The sequence below is a fragment of the Mastomys coucha genome, unplaced genomic scaffold, assembly GCF_008632895.1.
Source record: "Mastomys coucha isolate ucsf_1 unplaced genomic scaffold, UCSF_Mcou_1 pScaffold11, whole genome shotgun sequence".
NCBI classification, from domain to species: Eukaryota; Metazoa; Chordata; class Mammalia; order Rodentia; family Muridae; genus Mastomys; species Mastomys coucha.
The window spans coordinates 12,643,169-12,664,388 of NW_022196893.1; the positions used below are offsets into that span (position 1 = coordinate 12,643,169).

Sequence of the window (21,220 nt, forward strand, 5' to 3'; positions counted from 1 at the left end):
AAAAAAAAAAAAAAAAAATGTGTGTGCACAAGCATGCCATGGTGTGTGAAAGAAGCTCAGAGGACACGTGGGTTCTGGGGACCAAACTCAGGGTCAGGTTTAATAGTAAAGGCCTATAGTCACTGGGCCATCTTGTCAGCTCCTTAAGGAACATTTTATAGCTTTTGGGTTAAAAGTTTATTCAACTTTCCAGTTATCCTAAATAAAATAAACCAGGTAAAAATAGTAGAAATAGCAAGACAACAAAGGAAAAAGATGTTTTTCAAGCTGAAAAATGGCAATGAAGTAGTTGGAGGAAGTGGAGTGCACACATAAACATGGGCACATCAGGACAACCACACTGCCTCTCACCTCACTTAATATTCCATCAGTGTTACAACCACCTGCAACTTCAAGTTGACTCTTAGCCAACAGTTATCTTATTCCTTAGTACTTCATTCTTCATTAGAGAAACCTGGGTGCAGAAGTGCTGGCTCTGAGAGGTGAGTGCTAGTCTAGAGGACCCGGGATGGGTTGTGTAAAATCCTCTGTTCAACCACCATACTTCAAAATAGATAAAAATACTTTTAAAACTCTGCACATGCCAATTATTTTCTTATTATCTTCCTGGGATTGGGATCAAGACAATCTGTTTGCTACCACATCATGAGAACGCACAAATCAGTCTTCCAGTTCCAAGGCCTGAAGACACTGCTCTCTTGATATCCCATACTGGTTTTATTTTTGGTTTCTCTGTGTAGCCCTGGCTGCCTTGGAACTCACTCTGTAGACCAGGATAGCTTCAAACTCAAGAGGTCTGCCTGCCTCAGGAGTGTTTGAGATTCAAGAGGCATGCCTCTGCCTCAGGAGCGTTGAGATTAAAGGTGTGAGCCACCACTGCCCGGCCCCAGACCAGTTTTAAACTGGCAATTCTCCCCCTCAGCATACCAAGTGCTAGAATTACAGGCATGCATCAACATGCCCAACTCTTAAGTCCTGATTATTTTTGAGGTCTTGAAAAACTCAGCTAAGCTTACTAATTAATTACCTTATAAATTATAAAAGCTGCAGAAGACGTGAACAATAAGGGGAGTGGCTTTTGCCATAGGAAGATGTCTGCACAGGAGAAAGCCTGGGCACTTCATCTACATGATCATCTGTCAGTAAGGATGAGGAGGCTGGATCATGTCACAGTACTGCTTTGTGTTCCTTGGAAACTAGTGCCGAGTAATTGTGAGCCTGAGCTCAAGTATCCTCAGAACTTTCCTGTATAATGCCAAGTAGGTGAAGTGATGTCTACAATCATTCTCGGGGGCAGGGATCCAAAGGTATCAGATCACACGCTGGACGCAGACAAGTCAGATGGCAATTATCGTTTAGTAATCATTCTCTGGTTCTGAGTTTAAGCCAGACATAGACGCTGGTTCTATCTGTGAAAGCTCAAGAAGTGTGATCCCTACATAACCCTTTGCTTAAGAGCTATGTGAACCTCCCTTCCATTACACTAAATATACCCCAATTCCTAAGTAGCAAATGTACAAAGTGGAGGGGCACATTTCCCAGTAACACCTTTCAGGGCAGAACCAAAAATGGAGTATCATCTTTGGAGTACAAAATTAGACCCTGTTACCCACGCCCGAGAAAAGGAGAGATGGAGGACCAGATCCACAGAATCTGTAGAAGACAGATCTGATCAATCTAGTTCTAGTTGTCACAAGTAATTGGAAAGAGAGTTTAGGGCAGGAAAGGGTTCAACCCAACTCAAGTTATGATTTCATTATCTTCTCCTTTTCTAAAACAATGTGGATTCAACACTGTAAACCAGTCTTTAGCTGGCCTAACATTCCATCCTGGGTCAGGCTGCCCCTCTTGCTTTCTAACACTGACAGGGAAAAACAGCAAGCAGGTAAGGGCTTACTGCAGCTTTGGGCAGTATGGCTCAGTGGGTCAAAGCACTTGCCAGTGAGGGAAGAACTCCAGGTAAGTTGTCCTCTTGACACCACATGCCCACACACAGGTAAACAGATATAACAAAGAAATTAAAAACACAGAAGCCTCGAGACCACCAAGAAAGCAAACCACTTCCAACAGGTTTATCCTGTGGTATAAAAAAATGTCTACAGGGAATAAGGGAAGCCTGACATTCACCCACAGAGAACAAGCTTCCAACTGGGAACCCTAGCTAAATGCCTGTATGTGGCTTCCCAGGCAAATTCTGCTGGATGTGGTGAGGCCCCAACTTGAGGATGTGTTGTTATCTGTCTCCTATTGGATATTTACTCCCTTACTTCTCTTTATTACATAATCATTCACAAATGAGAGTGCAGCTATTGCGTATCATCATCCTCTGCACCATACAGAACACCCTACCAAGTCCCAGCTAGCTTCCGTGACTGGTGGTGAGTAACATCCGAATGTAGAGTGGCCAAGTATATGAGCACACACCAAGGACTCAGGAAAGGACAACATAGTATAATGTGGACACATGGTTTAGTCAGACAGCCTGGGACAGGTTAGAAAAACCGATGCCCTCTACCTGCATGGTGTGAGGGATGAGGAAGCGTGTACAAGCCACCTACACTGTTCATGGCAATATGAAGAGCTACCTCTGCCTTTTTTTTTTTTAAGATAGGGTTTCTCTGTGTAGTCCTTGCTGTCCTGGAATTTGCTCTGTACAGCAGTTTGACTTTGAAGTCACAGGATTTGCCTACCTCTGTCTCCCAGGTACTGGAACTAAAGGTGTGCACCACCATGTTCAGCTGCCTCATTCTTGCTTAGGTACTCTAGCATCTTCAATTAGTCCAGTCATACTATATTCTATCTATTTTTATTATGTCACTAGAGAAAGAATGCCTTGTTGCTAGTACTGTTCTGAGAACAGGGTTAAACTCACTTATAACCTTATCTACAAACCCCTCACTGAACCTTGCTCAGGGAATACACATTTCCTCTCCACACCACACAGTCAAGAAACAAAAACAAAACAAGACCAGCACCAATTCTCTACATGATGCCAATCTTCTTACTTAAAACTGGTATCAACTGTAACTATCCCTAACTCAATTTGGCCACCATATCTACCCAAACTGTCCTTTATCACAGTAGATTTAAAAGAATCAAGCTGGGCAAGTAATCCTATTATCTAAGAGGCTGGCTGAGGCAGGAGGACTGCTGTGAGTTTGAGGCCACCCTAGACTACGTAATGAGCACTAGACCAGCCTAGGCCACAGTGCAAGGCTACCTCAGCAGCTGCCACACCCCACATCCCTGCCCAGAGAGAACCACTGTGCAGACAGGTGTGCTGGTGCAGACCTGTAATCCCTGCACTCAGAAAGCTGAGGCAGGAGGACCTTCAGTTCCAGACCATTTTGAGACAAACTGACACCTATGTCTATAAGAAAAAGAAGACAGAAACAGGCAGAACCATGGAGTGCCAACTACACACCACCTATACACTCATTAGTACACAAACATCTGATCTTACATGTGGCTAAGAATAAAAATAAGCTGTCAAGATGACTCAGCAGGGATCCTGGCTAACTTTATGTCAGCCTGACACAAACCAGGGTCATTTTAAAGAGGAAAGCTCAACTGAGAAAAACCCGCTAGTTTAACCAGTGGTGCACTTTCTTCATTAACGACAGATACAGAAGAGCCCAGCCCATTGTGGGTAGTGCTACTCCATGGCTTTTGCATCAGTTCCCAGCCTCAACTTCCCTGACAGACTGCGACGTGGAGGTGTAGAAGTAAACTTTTTCCTTCCTTCAAGCTGTGTTTAATCATATTGTATCATCAATAAGAAACCTAGCTCCGGGTGGTGGTGGCGCATGCCTTTAATCCCAGCACTTGGAGCAGAGGCAGGTGGATTTCTGAGTTCGAGGCCAGCCTGGGCTACTCAGAGAAACCCTGTCTCGAAAATCAAAAACAAAAAAACAAAAAAAAACCAAACCTAGCTAAGACAGCAGGTAAACACACTTGCCAAGCCTAACATTTTCATTCATTCAACAACTAAAGGGAGAACCAGCTTCTGCAGGTTGTCCATACACCCATGCCCAGGAGACTTCAAAGGAGCATGAGAAGGTTTCCTAACTATACTGATAATTCTGCCGTTCTGCCCTGACACAGTAAACTTTTTCCTTCCTCAGACCACACCCAGCTGGGCTCACAGGCTTGAAGGAATTACCTAGATAACTAGCTGAACATTGCAATCTCCACAGACCTAATCAGAAGAGATGGCCATGGATGACAAAATGGTTCAAACAAAAAGGAAGAAAGACCAGGTAGGAAGCTCAGCCTACACTCACATCCTTCTCCTGAATGGTGCACTCTTTACAATAGTAGGCATCGGAGACTCCGGGACCTCCACAGATCACACACCGGCCTTGGTAAGATCCGTAGTTGCACTCATCACATATTCGAACCAGGGTGCAGGGACGCACATACGAGTCGCAGATCACACATTTGCCATCACCTGTAGAGAGGAGAACTGAGTTATGTCCAATACTGACTACCTCCCTAAGACCTTTCCTCTGCCCTGTTCGGGAAGTAACTAGTCTCCTTTTGACAGTGAGTTTAGGACCTTCTTCTATCTTGACAGCATAAGCCTTATCCATATCTATCTCAGTTAATTAATGCATGGAGAGTTCGGAATGCTGTCTGGGGGTTTTTAAATCTATGCAGTTACTGTCAACAAATTGCATGTCGTTTTTGCGCACACACATTGGGCTGGGAAGGTCTCCACTACTCTGACAAATCTTACTGTCCAAAAGTAGACTTGCAAGCTTAAGTGGGAGGATGGTGGGGGAGTCTCTGGTGGCAGCCAGGCACTCAGTGTCCTTTGCAGCCTGGTATATCTATTTAAGACTTCTTTGCTAGGCGGGCAGTGATAGCACTTGGGAGGCAGAGGCAGGCAGATTTCTGAGTTCGAGGCCAGCCTGGTCTACAGAGTGAGTCCCAGGGCAGCCAGGGCTACACAGAGAAACCCTGTCTTGAAAAACCAAAAAAAAGACTTCTTTGCGGTTCTTCTGGAATTGATGACTCTTCAAAGAGTAAAGAAGAAGGCAAGGCCTGAGAGGGTGTGTTCAGCTTACATTTTTCACACAGTCTTCCGATAGCTGCAAGATCAAAGATGGTAAAATATATCGTTAACATTAAGGTTGTGATGTAGCAAAGCTTTTTGTCAAGCTGAGTATAAAGGATGGGGATGGTAGCAATGACTACAGTGAGCCGTACACGAACATTGTTATACTTTCCTTTTCTCCCTCCCTACTGACCCCCTCACCCCCTACTTTTTTGAGACAGAATCTCACTGTGTAGCTTGAGTTAGCTTGGAACTTCTTTTAAGCTCTGGCCAGTTTGGAACTCGCAGCAAGGTGCTGGGATTACAGACATGAGCTCCTGGCCTAAGCCCCTAAATTTTGCTTTACACCAAAGCCATGTCATAAAAAAAATAAGAAGAAAAAGAAAAAAACTGTCCGGAACCCTCCAAAATCCAAAGTAATCTAGAACGGCTTCTCAGCACCTGGCACTGACGCTCCCGCCAGCCTTAGGCTCCAGATGCGCGCTCCTGCCCTCTTGTTAAAACCACAACACGGCGAGCGCTTCTAGACTACCCAGGGACCGGAAAGCGGGAAACGTGGAGCCTCCAAACCAAAGCCCTAAAGAGGAGGTGAAAGTCCCGAGTCTCCCACTTCCTCATGCCATCCCACTCAAACAAAAGGGAGCAGGCCTCCAGCTCACCAACACCAGCCTGCTTGCGGCAAAAAATCAAATCGGGATGATGCTTAGCCATAATTCGTTTCCAAGCCGGCGGCCGGAAGCTTAGAGAACTCCCGCCCGACCTTTAACCTCCACCGTTCCCACTTCTATTTTTCCGTGATTGGCCCTCGAGCTGTCCGTCAGCCTTTGTCCCGGAAGGCACTAAATCTCGCTAGTTCTCGCGAGAGTTTCCTCGCCAGGCCCTTGCAGGTGCACCTAAGGTTTTCGATAAAATTCTTTCTACCTCCAGATTTGAACTCATAAACTGAAGCTTGTTCTTGGGTTAAGAATTCTACATATGTTGCTTTTTGTGTTGGGGTTCGAGGCCAGGGCTTCCTGCATGCTTCCGCAAAGTATGTTGGTGTGGGGATATTCTCTTTCATGGAAAGAAGGATGACCTTGAACTCCCGACTCCCCTCTAGTTTCCACTCCCAAGTGCAAAGGTGACAGGATAGCGCCGGACGCCAAGCTGGCAGTCTCCCAGCATCTTCCCACGCCCGGTTTCCGTCCTGTAAGCCCCGCCCACCGCGCTCTCCGGGCTCGTGCTCAGGGAGGAAGGCAGCACCGTCAGGGTGACGCGTCTCTCTATAAGCCACGCCCCCTCCCAACGCTTTAAGAGCGCCATCTGCCACGTCACTTTCATGCGACCTCATCTTTGTCAGTGCACAAAATGGCGCCCTACAGCCTACTTGTCACCCGGCTGCAGGTAAGCGAGCTCAGAGAAGTGGGGTTACGGGGGCGGGGAGCCTCCTGCCTTGCCTGCGGCTGTAGGCGAGGCCAGGCGTGGCGGGCTGGACGCGCGACTGACTTTTCGTGCACCTGTCGCGGTTGCAGGCCCAGCGCCCTTGTCCGTTCGTGCGTTGTCCTAGGTCAAGGCGTCCCTGGCACAGTGCGTTCCGAGTCCTCGTCCCCGCCCGCCCGGAAGCTTGAGTCTAAGCAGCTGCAGCCTGGTCAAGGGTGGAGGCTCTCCTTTTTTTCTGGGGGACTGAGTCCCTGCTCCCCAGGGTGGTTTTCTGTTCTTCAAGGTGAAGACAAGGTGATTGGGGGGCGCGGTAGTTGTGGGTTCCTCCAAGCCAGGTGCTTAAAGCCTTCCCTTCCCATCAGTAGCAGAGACTTGTCGCCTTATGTATCCGTGGTTGGTGGGCCTGGAGTCTGCAGAAGCTATATCTATTAATACCCTTTGAGGACACTCGGGGTCATAGATGCAAGAGAGTGTCTTCAGGGTCCCACCATGATAAATAGTCGCGATAACGGTGCTTTCTCACTTATGCACCAGATGTCAGGACTGTTTACTAATGTTACAGATATTTTATCTGACGACATAGATGTAAGATATTTTTTTTCCCAACTTGATAGATGGGAAAACTGGAAGAAAGTAGACGAAGTAGTGGCTTTCATGGTGTCACCAAAGAGTCATAGCCTGAGCCGTGACCCTGCAGGTCTTCTCTGCTTCTTGTTCATGACAGCCTAATGTCACAGAACTTTCTGAACCAGGGTGTGATCGTTTGTATTTGTCAGAATACAGAATCAAGTATTTTGAAGTCACAGTTAGTTGCTTTCCAGATACTAGGTGGAAAGATGAGAAGACTCAACAGTTTGACCTTGACTGTTATGAGACATCTAGAAAATTGACTATGCCTGTCAGATGGTTTTCCACTCTTAACCTTACAGCCCTAGGAAGGTATAATGTTTACTGTAAAGTATGTATTTTGTTCATAAAAAGAAAGCAATAAAATAACTGGAGACATTTTCTGGCATTTCCTTTTATGATTACTTTTGTGAATTTGCTTTGGACCAACTTTGAACATAGAATTAATAATTTTAAAAATTATGTGCTCTACTTTCAGGCAGCATTACCACTTGAAGTTTTCTTTATCACATTACTTAAAATCAAACTACAAAATCAAACTCACTTATCTGAACAAATCATTTGACTTCTGGCAATGAAAGGGATTTGCAGCTGAATTCTCTCTTTGGTTCTTTTAATTCTTTAGATAGTATGAAGAGTTCTGTCCTGACCCTGCTGTCCTATGATTTAGTGGAGTCAGGCAAAGAATATTTAATGGGATAAATGACCTTTGAGTTTGTAAGAAAGGGATTATGTCACATTTGGACTTTAGAAAGTGTGAGTGTTAGAATGGTGTAGAAAGAGATCTGGGCTATAGTTCATGTCCTTCCATGACCTTGTACATGTAACTTTCTAAGTTATTTGTCTATCAGTTGTGGATTGTTTTCATTAAACAAGGTTTATTGAGCACTTAATTATGAGGAATTAGAACTGTGTTTACAATGATGTAGTTCAGCCTCTTTTAAATGTGGAGAATCTAAGGACCTTGAGAGTTTGGATGTCTGCTGCAGTCAGGATTAGAACCAGAGTCTCCTTATATGTTCCTTCGGCTAGGATGAACGAGTAGTATTCTGCTCTTTTCAGTACACCAGTGCATCCAAATAGCCATGCTGTCTCGTCTCAATGTCTGGTGACTCTGTACTCTGCGAACATCTTTCATTTACCTCTTCTATGCTGCATGCACTTCAGAAGTTACATTTACTACCTTAATAGATCTCTCTGATCTATTGCTAGCATGCACTAATTGCTTCATAAACATTATTGGCTTTTTCTTTTCTTCTCTTTCTCTTGTGTTTGTTTGTTTGTTTCGAGACAGGGTTTCTCTGTGTAGCCTTGGGTGTGCTGGAACTCACTCTGTAGACCAGGCTGGCCTTGAACTCAGAAATCCACCTGCCTCTGCCTCCCAAGTGCTGGGACTAATTGTTTTCGTTTTTGAGACTGGTTCCTACTGTGTAGCTTATGCCACCTGAGTGCTTTGAGTTCAGGCATGTGCAGCCATAGCCAGTAGAAAGATTGGTAAGAAGACAACCCCTGTTTTGTTTTCTCTTTAGGTGTATGTAAAGTTTTATTATTTTATGTGTATGGGTGTTTTGCCTGCCTGTATGTATGTGTGCCATGTTCATGCATGCAGTGTTCACAGAAGCCAGAAGAGAGAATCAGACCCCTTGGAACTGGAGTTACAGATGGCAGTGAGCCCCCGTGTGAGTGCTGGGAGTCCTCTGGAAGAATAGCCAGTGGGCCTGGGCCCTCTGGAAGAAGAGCAGTGATCTTAACCATTGAGTCATGTCTCTAGTCTCCAGTTCCTGTTTTTGTAGAGTCTAACATATTCTAATGAACCCATGGAGGTCTTTCTCAGCTTGATTATTTATTCGTTTTCTTTTGGCTGGACCAAATGTGATGGAGGTTACAGAACAGCTGATGTCAGTCCTGCCATTAACAGTAGCATTTACCTTACACAAACCAGTAATGCTCATGTCTCTGGGATGAGGCAGACCTATGAGCAGCAGTGTTCCAGGTGAAGAAACAGAGGCAGTATAGCATAAAGGCTAATAGCATGAACTCATATATTAGGATGCCTGGATTTAAGTCCTGGCTTTAGTACTAAGTAACTGTGACAGTCAGTAAATAACTCCATTTCTCTTTACCTGTTTCCTCATCTTTCAGATACCCTAATACATCTGTTTTAATCAAGTAACAATTGCAGAGTATTTAAAACCCTACCTGACACCAGTAAGAGTTCTATATACTCCTTTAAATAAGGTAAATGCAGATAGGATTTTATCATTACTTTTTGATACATTTGTTGTGATTTGGGTCTGCACATTTCTGATTCCAAATCCTGAGGCCAAGAACTTGCAGTGTACTGCTCTTTGGTAGTGAGACTCAGTCTCGGTCCATAACTTAACACATCCTATTGGTTTTGACAGTACTTGTTACCAGCTAGAGAGGTTAGCAACAAAATGAAGAAAATAGAGAATGAGATTTTTTTAAAAGCCATATTTATGCTTTGGTTTTAATGTTTATCTTTGTGCATTTGACTATAGATAAGTAAAAGTTGTTTGGCTTTGCCTTCTACTGAGATTTGGGTTCTAGTGTGACCTGGAGAAATCATGCAACTTCTTGCAAGGAATTCTAGAATAGTAGTTAACTAAATAGTAGTTAACTACAAAGAAGTCTTGACATCTGTGGCAGAAGTTTTCTGCGTAATTTCCTGTTAAAAAAAAAAAAACAGCCGGGCAGTGGTGGCGCACGCCTAAACAAACAAAAAACAAACAAACAAAAAAACCCACAAACCCCTTTCTTTGAGTTTTAATCACTGACGATTTCCTTGGCTCAACTGCTGCTTTAAATTGAAAGGGTTTGTAAGCTCATTAGTGGACCAACTTTAGGTCTTAGATTTAGGTAACTAGCGTACTGTGTTGAGGACTAGCAGAACACAGCATAGGTATCTGAACCAACTGCTTCTGAGATGTTTACTGGCCTTGCTGCCTAGCACTGGTCAAGGCTTTGGGAGTGTGAAGTAAAGAAGCTTAGGAAAGCTAGGCCGGGTGCAGTGGTGCTTGCCTGGAGCCTCAGTGCTCATGAGACTAAGGGAAGAAGGGAGACAGAAAATTACCAAATAGACAAATAAGAGATTTGGTTATGCCTGGTGATGGCATACTACTATTTTTATTTTACTTGCATGTGTCGTTTGTCTGTCTGTATGTCTGTCCATATGCATACAGTGCCCATGGAGGCCGAAACAGCATCAGATCTCTTGCAGCTGGAGTTGCAGACAGTTGTGAGCTGTTGGAAATTGAACCTAAGTCCTCTGGAAGAGCAGCTGATGTTCTTAACTACTGAGCTATCTCTCCAGCCCCAGCACTGAACCATTTTAAATCAGAATAATATTACTGATTTATGCTTGAGTAGAATGATGGTTGCTGTATAGGTGCTGGGCCATCAGAGGTCAAGGAGTGCTCACCTCTTTTTGGAGCCCAAAGAGACCTGGGATCTCTGAGACTAAAGTGCTAGTAGTGAATGAGATCTCCTTTGTGTGTGTGTGTGTATGCACATGCTTGTTTGTGTGTGTAGGTGTATATGTGTGTGAGTTTGAGACTAGACTGGGATACGTGATACTCCTACAAAGAAGATGGAAAAAATTGTGAAATTTCTTTTCTTTCTTTTTCTTTTTTTTCCTTTTACCTTCTTCCTTCCTTTCTTTCTTTTTTAACATGGGTGTGTCCGTGTTACAGTGAGTGTTCATGTTAGAGGACAGCTTTGCCAGTCAGTTCTCCTGTCATGGGCTCTGGAGCTTGAACTCAGGTCAGTGAGCAGCAAATACCTTTACCTCCTGAGCCATCTTGTCAACCCATGTTTTTCAATTTTATGAGTAGTCCCTTCCCAACATTGAAACTAGCAGGGAATTCTATAGGGTGTCCCACACTGTACCTGTAGCAGGGAATTCTATAGGGGTGTCCACACTGTACCTGTGGCAGGGAATTCTATAGGGGTGTCCACACTGTACCTGTGGCAGGGAATTCTATAGGGGCGTCCACACTGTACCTGTGGCAGGGAATTCTATAGGGGCGTCCACACTGTACCTGTGGCAGGGAATTCTATAGGGGTGCCCACACTGTACCTGTGGCAGGGAATTCTATAGGGGTGCCCACACTGTACCTGTGGCAGGGAATTCTATAGGGGTGCCCACACTGTACCTGTGGCAGGGAATTCTATAGGGGCGTCCACACTGTACCTGTGGAGGCTTTGTTAGAGTTCCTGGAAGGCATGGACAATAGCTTTCTTGAGTCATTTTACAAAGCTTAGTCCAAGCCAGGCAGTGGTGGTGCACGCCTTTAATCCCAGCACTTGGGAGGCAGAAGCAGGCAGATTTCTGAGTTCAAGGCCAGCCTGGTCTACAGAGTGCATTCCAGGACAGCCAGGACTACACAGAGAAACCCTGTCTTAAAAAAAAAACCCAAAAAACAAAACAAGAACAAACAAACAAACAAAACAACAAAGCTTAGTCCAAGCAAAAGCTGACAGGTTTTGGAACCAGGACTGGAATGATAGAACCAAAGCAGTTAAGATCTACAGGTTCCTCGTCTGCAAAATGAGCAAGTCAGTCAGGTGTGGGATAAGGCATATAGGATATGTTAGTTTCTGTCTCAAACCACCACACACACACCCTTCCCATCCCCAGCCAACTTAGCCTCTACTGTCCAGCATTTTTATCTTTAGTGCCTTCATTTAAAACCCTACAGCTTGTGAGATGGTTTAGTGGGCATGGGTTTGTCACCAACACAATAGGGAGAAAACGGTATCCTGTAAGTTGTCCTCTGACATCCATATGTACACACATGTATGCGTACACACAATATGTAAATTGGATTACAGGTGTTTACCACCCCTAGGTTTTTGTTTGTTTGTTTTAAGATTTATTTGGGGCTGGAGAGATGGCTCAGTGGTTAAGAGCACTGACTACTCTTCCAGAGGTCCTGAGTTCAATTCCCAGCAACCACATGGTGGCTCACAACCTTCTGTAATGGCATCTAATGCTCTCTTCTGGTGTGTCTGAAGACAGCTACAGTATACTCATATGCATAAAATAACTTTTTTTTTTTAAGATTTATTTGTTTTTGTTACTGTTTGTTTTTAGTTTTTCCAGACAGGGTTTCTCTGTGTAGCTCTGGCTATCCTAAAACTCACAGAGACCGCCTGCCTCTGCTTCCTGAGTGCTGGGATTACTGATGTCCTGCATCATCGCTGCCCAGTTTATTTGTTTTAGTATATGTATGAATGTTTTGCCTGTATGTATGTACACCATGTGCATACATGCCTAGCACCCAAGGAGGTTAGAATGTGTTGGGTCCCCTGAGACTGGAGTTACCTATAGTTGTGAGCCACTGTGTATATGTTGGGAATCAAATCTGGGCCTTCTGCAAGAGCAACCGTGCTCTTAACCACCACCAATCCCAATTCACACTCAGCTTCTTTTTCACATGGGTTGGGTGAATATGATCAGGTCCTTATGGACCAAGTCTTTTTTTTTTTTTTTTTTTTTTTTTTGGCTTTCTGAGACAGGGTTTCTCTGTATAGCCCTGGATGTCCCAAAACTCACTCTGTTAGACCAGGCTGGCTTCTAACTCAGAAATTCACCTGTCTCTGCCTCCTAAATTCTGGATTAAAGGCATGTGCTACCCCCTCCCCTTCTTGAGACAGGGTCTCACTCACTATATAACCTTGGCTGCCTAGAACTCACTGTGTATACCAGACTGGCCTCAAAATCAGATGTGCCCTCCTCTACCAAATACTGCGATTAAAGGTGTGAGTCACCGTGCCCAGCCTGTTGATGTGTATAACTCCTTGTGACGTCATTGAATTCACCATTGAAGCTATAGGGGCTGACTTCACATGAGGGCCAAAGCACTGTCCAGGTATGAGGGAGCAGTAATTTAAATACTGTATAATACATGGCTGAAGCAATATTTAGGTGAATGTGCTGGCCCTCAATACAGACTCAGCCCTCTGTTTTGGCACCCAGATGTGGTAATGAATATTTAGTTTACCTACTGCTGTTGTAGATGTTGGAGCTGTGAGTTCAGGCCTCGGGGAACTGGAATCATCAGTTGCCACATACTGACTTCAGTTCCTTTCACTTGTCACAGACCTAGGTCTTTTTTTTTTTTTTAAGTCTGTCTGTTTTTTAAGACAGGGTTTCTTTGTGTAGTCTTGGCTGTCCTGGACCTAGCTCTGTAGACCAGGCTGGCCTTAAACTCACAGAGATTTGTCTGTCCTAGGTGGTCTTTTACCAGGGTTGACCCACTTGTCCTTCACAGTAACCCTAAAATGTCAGCATTCCCAGCCTGTTTTTGTAATGATGAAATTGAGGCCCACAGATGTTGACTAATTCATCTGAGGTCACAGGTAGCACACTATAGGGACAGATATTGCTTGCAGAGATGTATTGGACTACAGAACTTGGGCTTTGACCACTCAGCCAACCTGTTTCCCCAGAGCCCTCCCCTGGGGGTAGGGTGTAGAAGCCAGATCTCTGGAGAGTAGGCTGGATATGGGGTGAACAGTTCAGTTGACCCCCACTGGTTTCAGTGTATGTCTCTTAGGGCTGTGATTGCCTTCTGCCCCAGATAGCAGCGACGCAAAGGTGTGGGTCTCACACAGCAGCTTTGTTCTTGGCTGAGGAGGCTTGGAGAATGCCCTTCTGGGTGTGCTGCTGTAGAACTGACCGCCAATCTGCAGCCAGAGCAGGGTCTCTGCTACTGAAGGCAGCTGCAGAAGAGAATTAGATGGATGAGTGAATCCATCAGCCTGTTTATTAAAGGAGCTCCCGCTGCCTTTGGTAGACATTTAGAAGCTGTGACTTGGGGAGGCAATGGCTCTTCACTGTACTTTTCCTTGTCTCTGAAAAGGATAACACCACTTTTGTTCTTGCTAGTTGCATAGCAACCGAGCTAGCTGATTGCCTGCTGGCAAGAGGGAATTGTGTAGCTTTAGATGCTTAGGCAAGGTGCCAAGTGTTGCCTTATCGCAGGGGGTGGGAGAATGTTGTTAGAAGCTGCAGTGGAGGTGTGGGAAGATGCTTCCACTCCACGAACTGTTGATTGACAGGCATTCCTGGGTTGCCCACCTAGAAGGAGCTGCTCATTATGTTTTCCTGCAGGAAGGGCTAAAAAGCTAGTTGCTGAGCGCAGTGGGCTTGGAACTGTGGAGGCCATGGTCAAGAAGAACAAGGGTCTGACCCCATCTGTGTTCCTGTAGCCATCTTTTATACTTCCACCTAACAAAGTACAGCTAGCCCAGGAGAAGTTCTCCAGCTCTTCTTCCCAGTCCCCACTGGCAGCTTTGTGTTGTCACTCTGGGCCTTTCTCTGCATTTTAGAACATTGTGTTCTTTCCGACTCTCACAGTCTTTGTTGTTTTCCTTTATGTTATAGAAGAGGAACTGAAGACTTGAGAGAGGTTAGGAATCCCGCAGTCTCCCAGCCCGCGAGGCTGAGGTTCTAGGGGAGAGGATCCAGATCCAGAAGAGTGCTGTTTCTGCACCTGGTTCTTGTATTGGGCCATCCACAGTGGCACGCTGACAGTTAGGTGACCCTACCTGACTCAGAAGCCCAATCTCTGCACAGCTCAGCCACCTGCAGCTTCTTGGCTTTCTGAGGGCAAGGACCCACTGACATGGTGGCTCACTAACAGGTAGTTCTGGTGTAACCTTGGCATGGCAGGATGAGAGCAGTCTGCCTTTGTGGCAGCCAGGCAAATGACAGGGTCAGGTACAGCATGGACTAGCGGTGTTCCTCAAGCTGTGTTCCTTTTGAAAAACCAAGATTTAAGAGTTCAGGTTCAGGGGCAGAGAGCTGTCTTGCCCTTTGTCTGGTTGTGTGTTGTTTTGGGGCAGAATCTTACCCTATAGCCCCAGTCTGAACTCTCAGCTCTTCTGCCTCAGCCTTCCTGAGCACCTTCTTTACCTAAAAGTACTCTATCTGAGCAGGTCTGGACCCTGCTCTGTATTTTATGATGTGTACATCCTGTTCCTCAGTGGCTTCTCACTCAAGCACCCCAAGCAGAGTCCCTCGCTTGCTTTGGCAGGAGTCTCCTTTAGAACCTTTGCAAAGTTTACTTTTGGCTTTTGCTGATCTTGACTCAACAAGATGTATTCACTGGAGGGCTGTCTTTCTTCTTAGTGTTTGCTGGTTTCTTGGCACATAATAGGTGCTCAAGTGTTGGATACAATGTGTTCCTAGGGAAAGGTCATGTGAGGAGCTACGGGCAGCCTCTTCCAGTATCTCCCACATCTTTGAATGCATTGTATAATACCCACAATGATTTTTAAACTTCAACTCTGACCTCATGATCTTGTTTAAGGGTTCTGTGGCTTTCCCATTGCTAAAAGCCAAATGGAACCTGTACTTACTGTCCACTTCACACTAGACCGGGTCACAGACTGACTAGTGCAGTTAAGACAGAGTGATCCCCTCACAGTCAGCTTGTTACTTACAGGGTGAAAGTCAGCCGTGGGTGCCATCCCTCTGAGTTTTTCCCTGTGCACTATAAGGAACAGGTGACACCTAAGCAAAAGGTACTAAGGACTGCCCTACAGTGCATGGACTGTGAGAGACAAGAATCTCAGTACTCTGCAAGTCTGTGTCACAGTAAGCTGTGCGTGAGGAGAGAGTCTGTAGCAGCCCCTGGGAGCCTGGAGGTGAGGAGGAGGAGGATCCTAGCTTTTTAGAGTCCTCCCATCCTTCCTTGTTCTGGGATAAGATGTGGTCCACAGTCACTAGAGTGCCATGCTGGGTCTGGGAAGCCTGGCCCTTTCAGTGTGTGCCAGCCACATAGTAAGCATGAGCAACCAGACAGGCTCATGAGGGCGGATGTGTAGTTAGGCCAGGGTTGATCTGTTTGTTGATATTCTTGGGTTCTCTTTTTCAACCCAGTGTAACAGCTACACTGAACTGCCACTCCGCCCTGGCTTTTGTGTTTTGTTGTTAGGGACAACCTGACTGAACTGTCAGATGTCCTGAAGAAAGCACACTGTTTTACCAAGCTACCTTACTAATCACAACCAAAAGTACTTTGCACATGAGACTCTGGATATTCCCAGAACTCTGCTAGGTGTCAGGTTTTTGCAACTTGCTTGCTGCTTAAGAGTAGTATGTGGAAAGTTTAAACCGCATGAGTGAGCTGGGTAGTATGGTCACTAACTCGGGGAGGATGAGCTAGGATTGTGAGTTTGAGACCAGCTTGGACGACATAGTCAGGCCCAGTTTCTAAATGAAGTTAATAGAATGTCATGGCCGGGCGGTAGTGGCGCACGCCTTTAATCCCAGCACTTGGGAGGCAGAGGCAGGCAGATTTCTGAGTTCGAGGCCAGCCTGGTCTACAGAGTGAGTTCTGGGACAGCCAGGGCTATTCAGAGAAACCCTGTCTCAAAAAAAACAAAAACAAAAAACAAAAACAAAATGCATGCATAAAAAAAAAGTCATGCATAAAATAAAGAGCTAAGACATATTAACATGCTTTATATTGACAACAGGGTAGAGACACCATGCTGTATTTGTTCATGGACCATGTGATACTGACAAAGACTTCTATAGGTCACAAGGACTGGAGATGGGCAGGAACGGTAGTGAAGATGTCACACTAGGATCAAGGTTATTAGGTTTTTTTTTTTTTTTAATCTAGGTTCAGAAAATCAGGTACACAAGCCGTGCGTGGCGACTCACACCTGTCACTCTTGCATTGAGGAGAGGAGGAGGATCTTGACTTTGAGGGCAGTCTGTGCTACACAGTTGTTGGGCTGCTTGAACTACAGTGTGAAACCCTGTCTTAAAAATAAGAAAATCCAGGCCAGTGAAATGGCTCAGTGGGTAAAAGAGTCTACACAGTAAGACTCTGTCTCAAAAACAACCACATAAACCCAAAACAAACAAGGGTGATCAGTGCTGTTATATGATTATACTCTTAGTCCCTGCACCCAGGACCAGAGGCAGGTGGATCTTCTCTGAGTGCAAGATGGCTGGCCTAATACTGAGTCTCCTGCCAGCCTTGGCTACAAATGAGCCCCTGTCTCAGAAAGGAGGAAGGGAGGAAGCAGTTGCTCAGGAAAATGTCAGTTGAGTTGTTCCGGTGTGATGATGTGTGGAAGTCTGAGTGTCATGCTGTGTGTCCACTGGCTGTGTTATTGTCATAAGGCTGTTTGGTGGAGCTGCAGGTGCCAGCAGATGTGGAGATAAGCCAGTAAGTAGGTAATTGAAAAACCTGATAGCTTTGTAGGGAGGATAACAGGACAGCAGATAGTTGTGTTCTGGTAGCTGGGGGACCCCCGGGACCCCCACCCTAGAGACTGAGTCATCTTGGGTGGGAATGGGACCCCAGGGTCTGTGAACCATTATTCTAAGAACAGCTTGGCCTCAGAGGGCAGGCATGGACAAAGAGCCAACTCTCTAGGCCCCTATGTGATGATTAAATTTTAATTAATAGTAGTAAAGGGACAGCAGACAGTTGGGTAAAGGTACCCACTGTCACACCTGACACCCAAGCCAATCACTGTAATCCACAGGGGAGAAGGGGAGAACTGACTCCTGCATGTTTTTCTGTGATCTCCACACACATGCCATGACAGATATCTCCCCCAACATGGATATTAAATATAAACAACAGTAACAACAACAACAAAACAATAAAAGTGTCATTGTTCAATTGCACTAGCTCAGGCTGTGTCACTGGACAGCACAAACCTAGAACAGATCCAACAGAGAAGTGTGGGCAATGTTGGCTGTTATTCACAGAAACTCTCACAGAGAAAGCAGGACGACACCAGGATTAAGGATTTTGCTGATTCATTCATTTATTTTTAAGCCCTGACTTTGGTAGCCAAGGCTGGCCTCAGACTGGCTGAGTACCTGAAAATGACCTTGAACTCTGTTCTCTTGTCTCCATTTCTAAAGTGCTAGGACCACAGGCCATGCTTGACCATGACTCAGGATTGAGCATATGAATGGCTTCTCTACAGTACTGTAAAGTTGAACCCATTTTGAGGGAGACTTAGAGACTTGAATAACATGCCTAGGATAGTTCCAAACTAGATTATTGGGCTGGGTTTGGGTCTCCTACCTGCTCACATGGGAAGATAGGTCACAGGAGTTATTTGAAGATTAGAAACTAATGTGCAGAATGCTTAGCCAGTACTTGTCTCATGGATGGTAGGCACTCAGTAAATATTCTGTTGTTACCCAGAAGTTATACTCATTTAAAAAATTTAATTCATGGGGCTAGAGAGATGGCTCAGCAGTTAAGAGCACTGGATGCTCTTCCAGAGGTCCTGAGTTCAATTCCTAGTAACCACATGGTGGCTCACAACCATCTGTAATGGGATCTGATGCCCTCTTCTGGTATGTCTGAAGAAAGTGACAGTGTACTCATATACATAAAATAAATAAATAAATCTTTTAAAACAAAACAAAACAAGACAGACGTGACCAAGAATAAATAAATTAATCTGTTGTAGGCATGGTTTCTACTCTAAAACACCATGACCAGAAAGCAACTTGGGGAGGAAAGGTCTATTTCCAGGAAACAGTCTTCCATTGAGGGCAGTCAGGGCAGAAGCTCAAAGAGGAGCTGATATAGAAGCCACGGAGGAGTGCTGTTCACTGACTTGCCCGTCCTGCTTTCTTATGGTGTCCAGGTCCAGCAGCCCAGGGGCAACACCATCCACAGTGAGTGGGGTCTTCCCCATCAGTCACCAATCAAGAAAATGCTCCCCAAGCTTACTCACAGGCCAGGCTAGTACAAGTATTTTCTAGGCTAAGGTTCCCTCTTCCAAGACAACTCTAGCTTGTGTCAAGCTGACATAAACTAGCTAGCCCAGAACCCACAGGAAGGACAGAAGAAAGGAAGACAAAGGCTCTGTCTAGGGGTACTTCCTATGGGATTCTCTATGGAAGAGAAACTGACACTGGTGACCCAGGTCCCTTCGCAGTCTCCTGGAGTCTATGAATCTCTGTCTGTCCCCACACCAGAACTCAGTGCAGGCCCTTGGTTGCCATCCTGTTGTGCTCACCCCTATGCTGAGAACAGGCCAGCACCTCACGAAGCAGTACCCACCCTCTAATGAATGTCTTCCCAGTGCAGAGTTTAGATCCAAAGTCCAGCACAGAGCCTTGCTGTCATTAGCTGACGTAAAAATCCTGCCCCACGACACATCAAAGGACTTCCCTGTGCTAAGGCATGGAAAAGGCAAGGTATTTCTGCTGCAGCCACACCCAGCCTGAAACTGAGAGATGGGGCAGACTGGTTGTGATCTGAGTATGTGTGGGGCACAACCACTGGCCATGTAAGCAGTTTTACATGACTGAAGCTGGGCATTCATCTCTTCACAGAGCTTTGGTGAAAACCAGGAGAGACTACATCAAGTTCTAAGTAGTTGGAGTACTTTTCTCTTTTTAGTGTGTTTATTTTTGATAGTCTCACTATGAAGTTCTGGCTGGCCTGGAGCTCACTGAACAGGCTGGTCTCTGCTTCCCACTGCTGAGATTACGGCATGGGCCACCAAGCCCAGACATAGCTTGGTTTCTTCTTGCTCCTGTGCACTGATGGCACCACACTCCTCTCTGTGTCCTGCACAAATGGAGAAGCTATACAGCTGTGGCACAGCTTGCTTCTTTACTAACAGCTTAGTGCAGAAACAGCTGTCCATGTCTGTACCTGGACCTATCTGTCCAGTTTTCAAATTCCAAAAGGCAATCCATATATGCAGAAATGAACTCAAGCTGGATTATAGGATTCCTGTAATATAAAAGCCAGCATACCTGAGGAATTTGTGAAACTGGTTCCCATCTGCCAAAAGGAGTCATTTCCCTTACCTCTGGCAAAGGGACACATGGCTCCATTGATATACTCCTGTGGCACCTATCAGCTCATCAAAGCCTCCAGGCTCCCTCAGTCCCCACTCACAAGTATCTGTTACACATTTCACAGTCCCCACACCAGTGTCCTGACCTTTCCCTCCCTCCTACCACCCTCCTTATAACCAGCTACTCTCTACTGTTCTCTGCACTCTTTCCACGCCCCCTCTCCTGCTTCCCTCACCCTGGCATGTCCAGTCGGCTGGCCATATTCAGTCTTTATTTCTTTTTGCTCTGAACTCTTCCAGATGCCTCTGCCTGTTCTCTCGTGTTCACAGACTTTAACCATATCTTGGAGCCGTCATGTCTGTAGTTTCTTTACTGTGTCTACTCACATTAACTATCTACTTTTGCAAATTGACTACCCTAAGCATTAGTTACCTTAGAAACAAAAATAACAATTTCAGTGTCTAGCCTGGCAGGCAAAACCATAAACTGTACTCCTAATTACAATGCTATCAGCGGGGAAGCAGTTCCAATACAGGCTCATGAAGTAACTAACACTGAGCCCCACTGAGATGGCTCAGTTGATGGAAGTAGTTGCTATACAGATCTCATGACCTAAGTTCAATCCCCAGAATTCATAGTAGAAGGAGAGAACCAACTCCAAAGCTGTCTATTCTATGACCTCCATCTGTATCATATGTGTGCCATATGGCAGATGTGTAGAGGTCAGAGGATAACTTGCAGGAGTCAGTTCTGTCCTTCAACCATGTGGGTCTTGAAGATTGAACTCAGGTCAAGAATTTAATGGCAGGCCTATGACCCAGTGAATCAACTCACTGGTCCATGAAATTAAAACAAAACAAAACAAAAATCAATCCCTAGCACTACATAAATGGCATGGTGGTGCTGGAGACAGGAGAATCAAGAGTTTAAGGCCAGCCAGGGCTGTATGAGACACTCTTTCAAATAGTAATGATGATTAGAAAACAAGGACAAGAACTGTGCTGGGGACTGGACACACGACTCAATGGTAGTGTGTATCTAGGTATTCACAGGGCCCTGACCCCACACTCAGCACCAGTATGTGAATTGTGAATTCTTTTAAAGAATTATTTATTTATTGAATATGAGTACTTTATCTGCATGTACATTTGCATGCCACCTTCTCGTTAATGTTGTCATCTGTAGTTTTAAAATTAACTAGTGTATCCTCCATGCTCACTATTGTTTATTCATTGCTGCATAACAAACAGGCATCAAATTAGAACCTTAAAGCAACAGTCAAC

The 21,220-nt window shown here is 45.2% G+C and overlaps 2 protein-coding genes across 2 annotated transcripts in view; one reads left to right on the forward strand and one right to left on the reverse strand.

Annotated features, from left to right (window-relative positions):
* The window catches only part of Phf5a (PHD finger protein 5A), a 7,491-nt gene extending 1,648 nt beyond the window's left edge, over positions 1 to 5,843 (reverse strand). Inside the window, exons 1-3 of the mRNA XM_031350318.1 lie at positions 5,719 to 5,843; positions 5,070 to 5,093; positions 4,284 to 4,450 (exon numbers count right to left, since the gene is read on the reverse strand). Coding sequence (XP_031206178.1) covers positions 4,284 to 4,450; positions 5,070 to 5,093; positions 5,719 to 5,770 — 243 coding nt within the window. The 5' untranslated portion in view covers positions 5,771 to 5,843. The remainder of the gene's footprint in view (positions 1 to 4,283; positions 4,451 to 5,069; positions 5,094 to 5,718) is intronic.
* Positions 5,844 to 6,317: 474 nt separating this feature from the next.
* The window catches only part of Aco2 (aconitase 2), a 40,330-nt gene continuing 25,427 nt past the window's right edge, over positions 6,318 to 21,220 (forward strand). Inside the window, exon 1 of the mRNA XM_031350303.1 lies at positions 6,318 to 6,442. Coding sequence (XP_031206163.1) covers positions 6,407 to 6,442 — 36 coding nt within the window. The 5' untranslated portion in view covers positions 6,318 to 6,406. The remainder of the gene's footprint in view (positions 6,443 to 21,220) is intronic.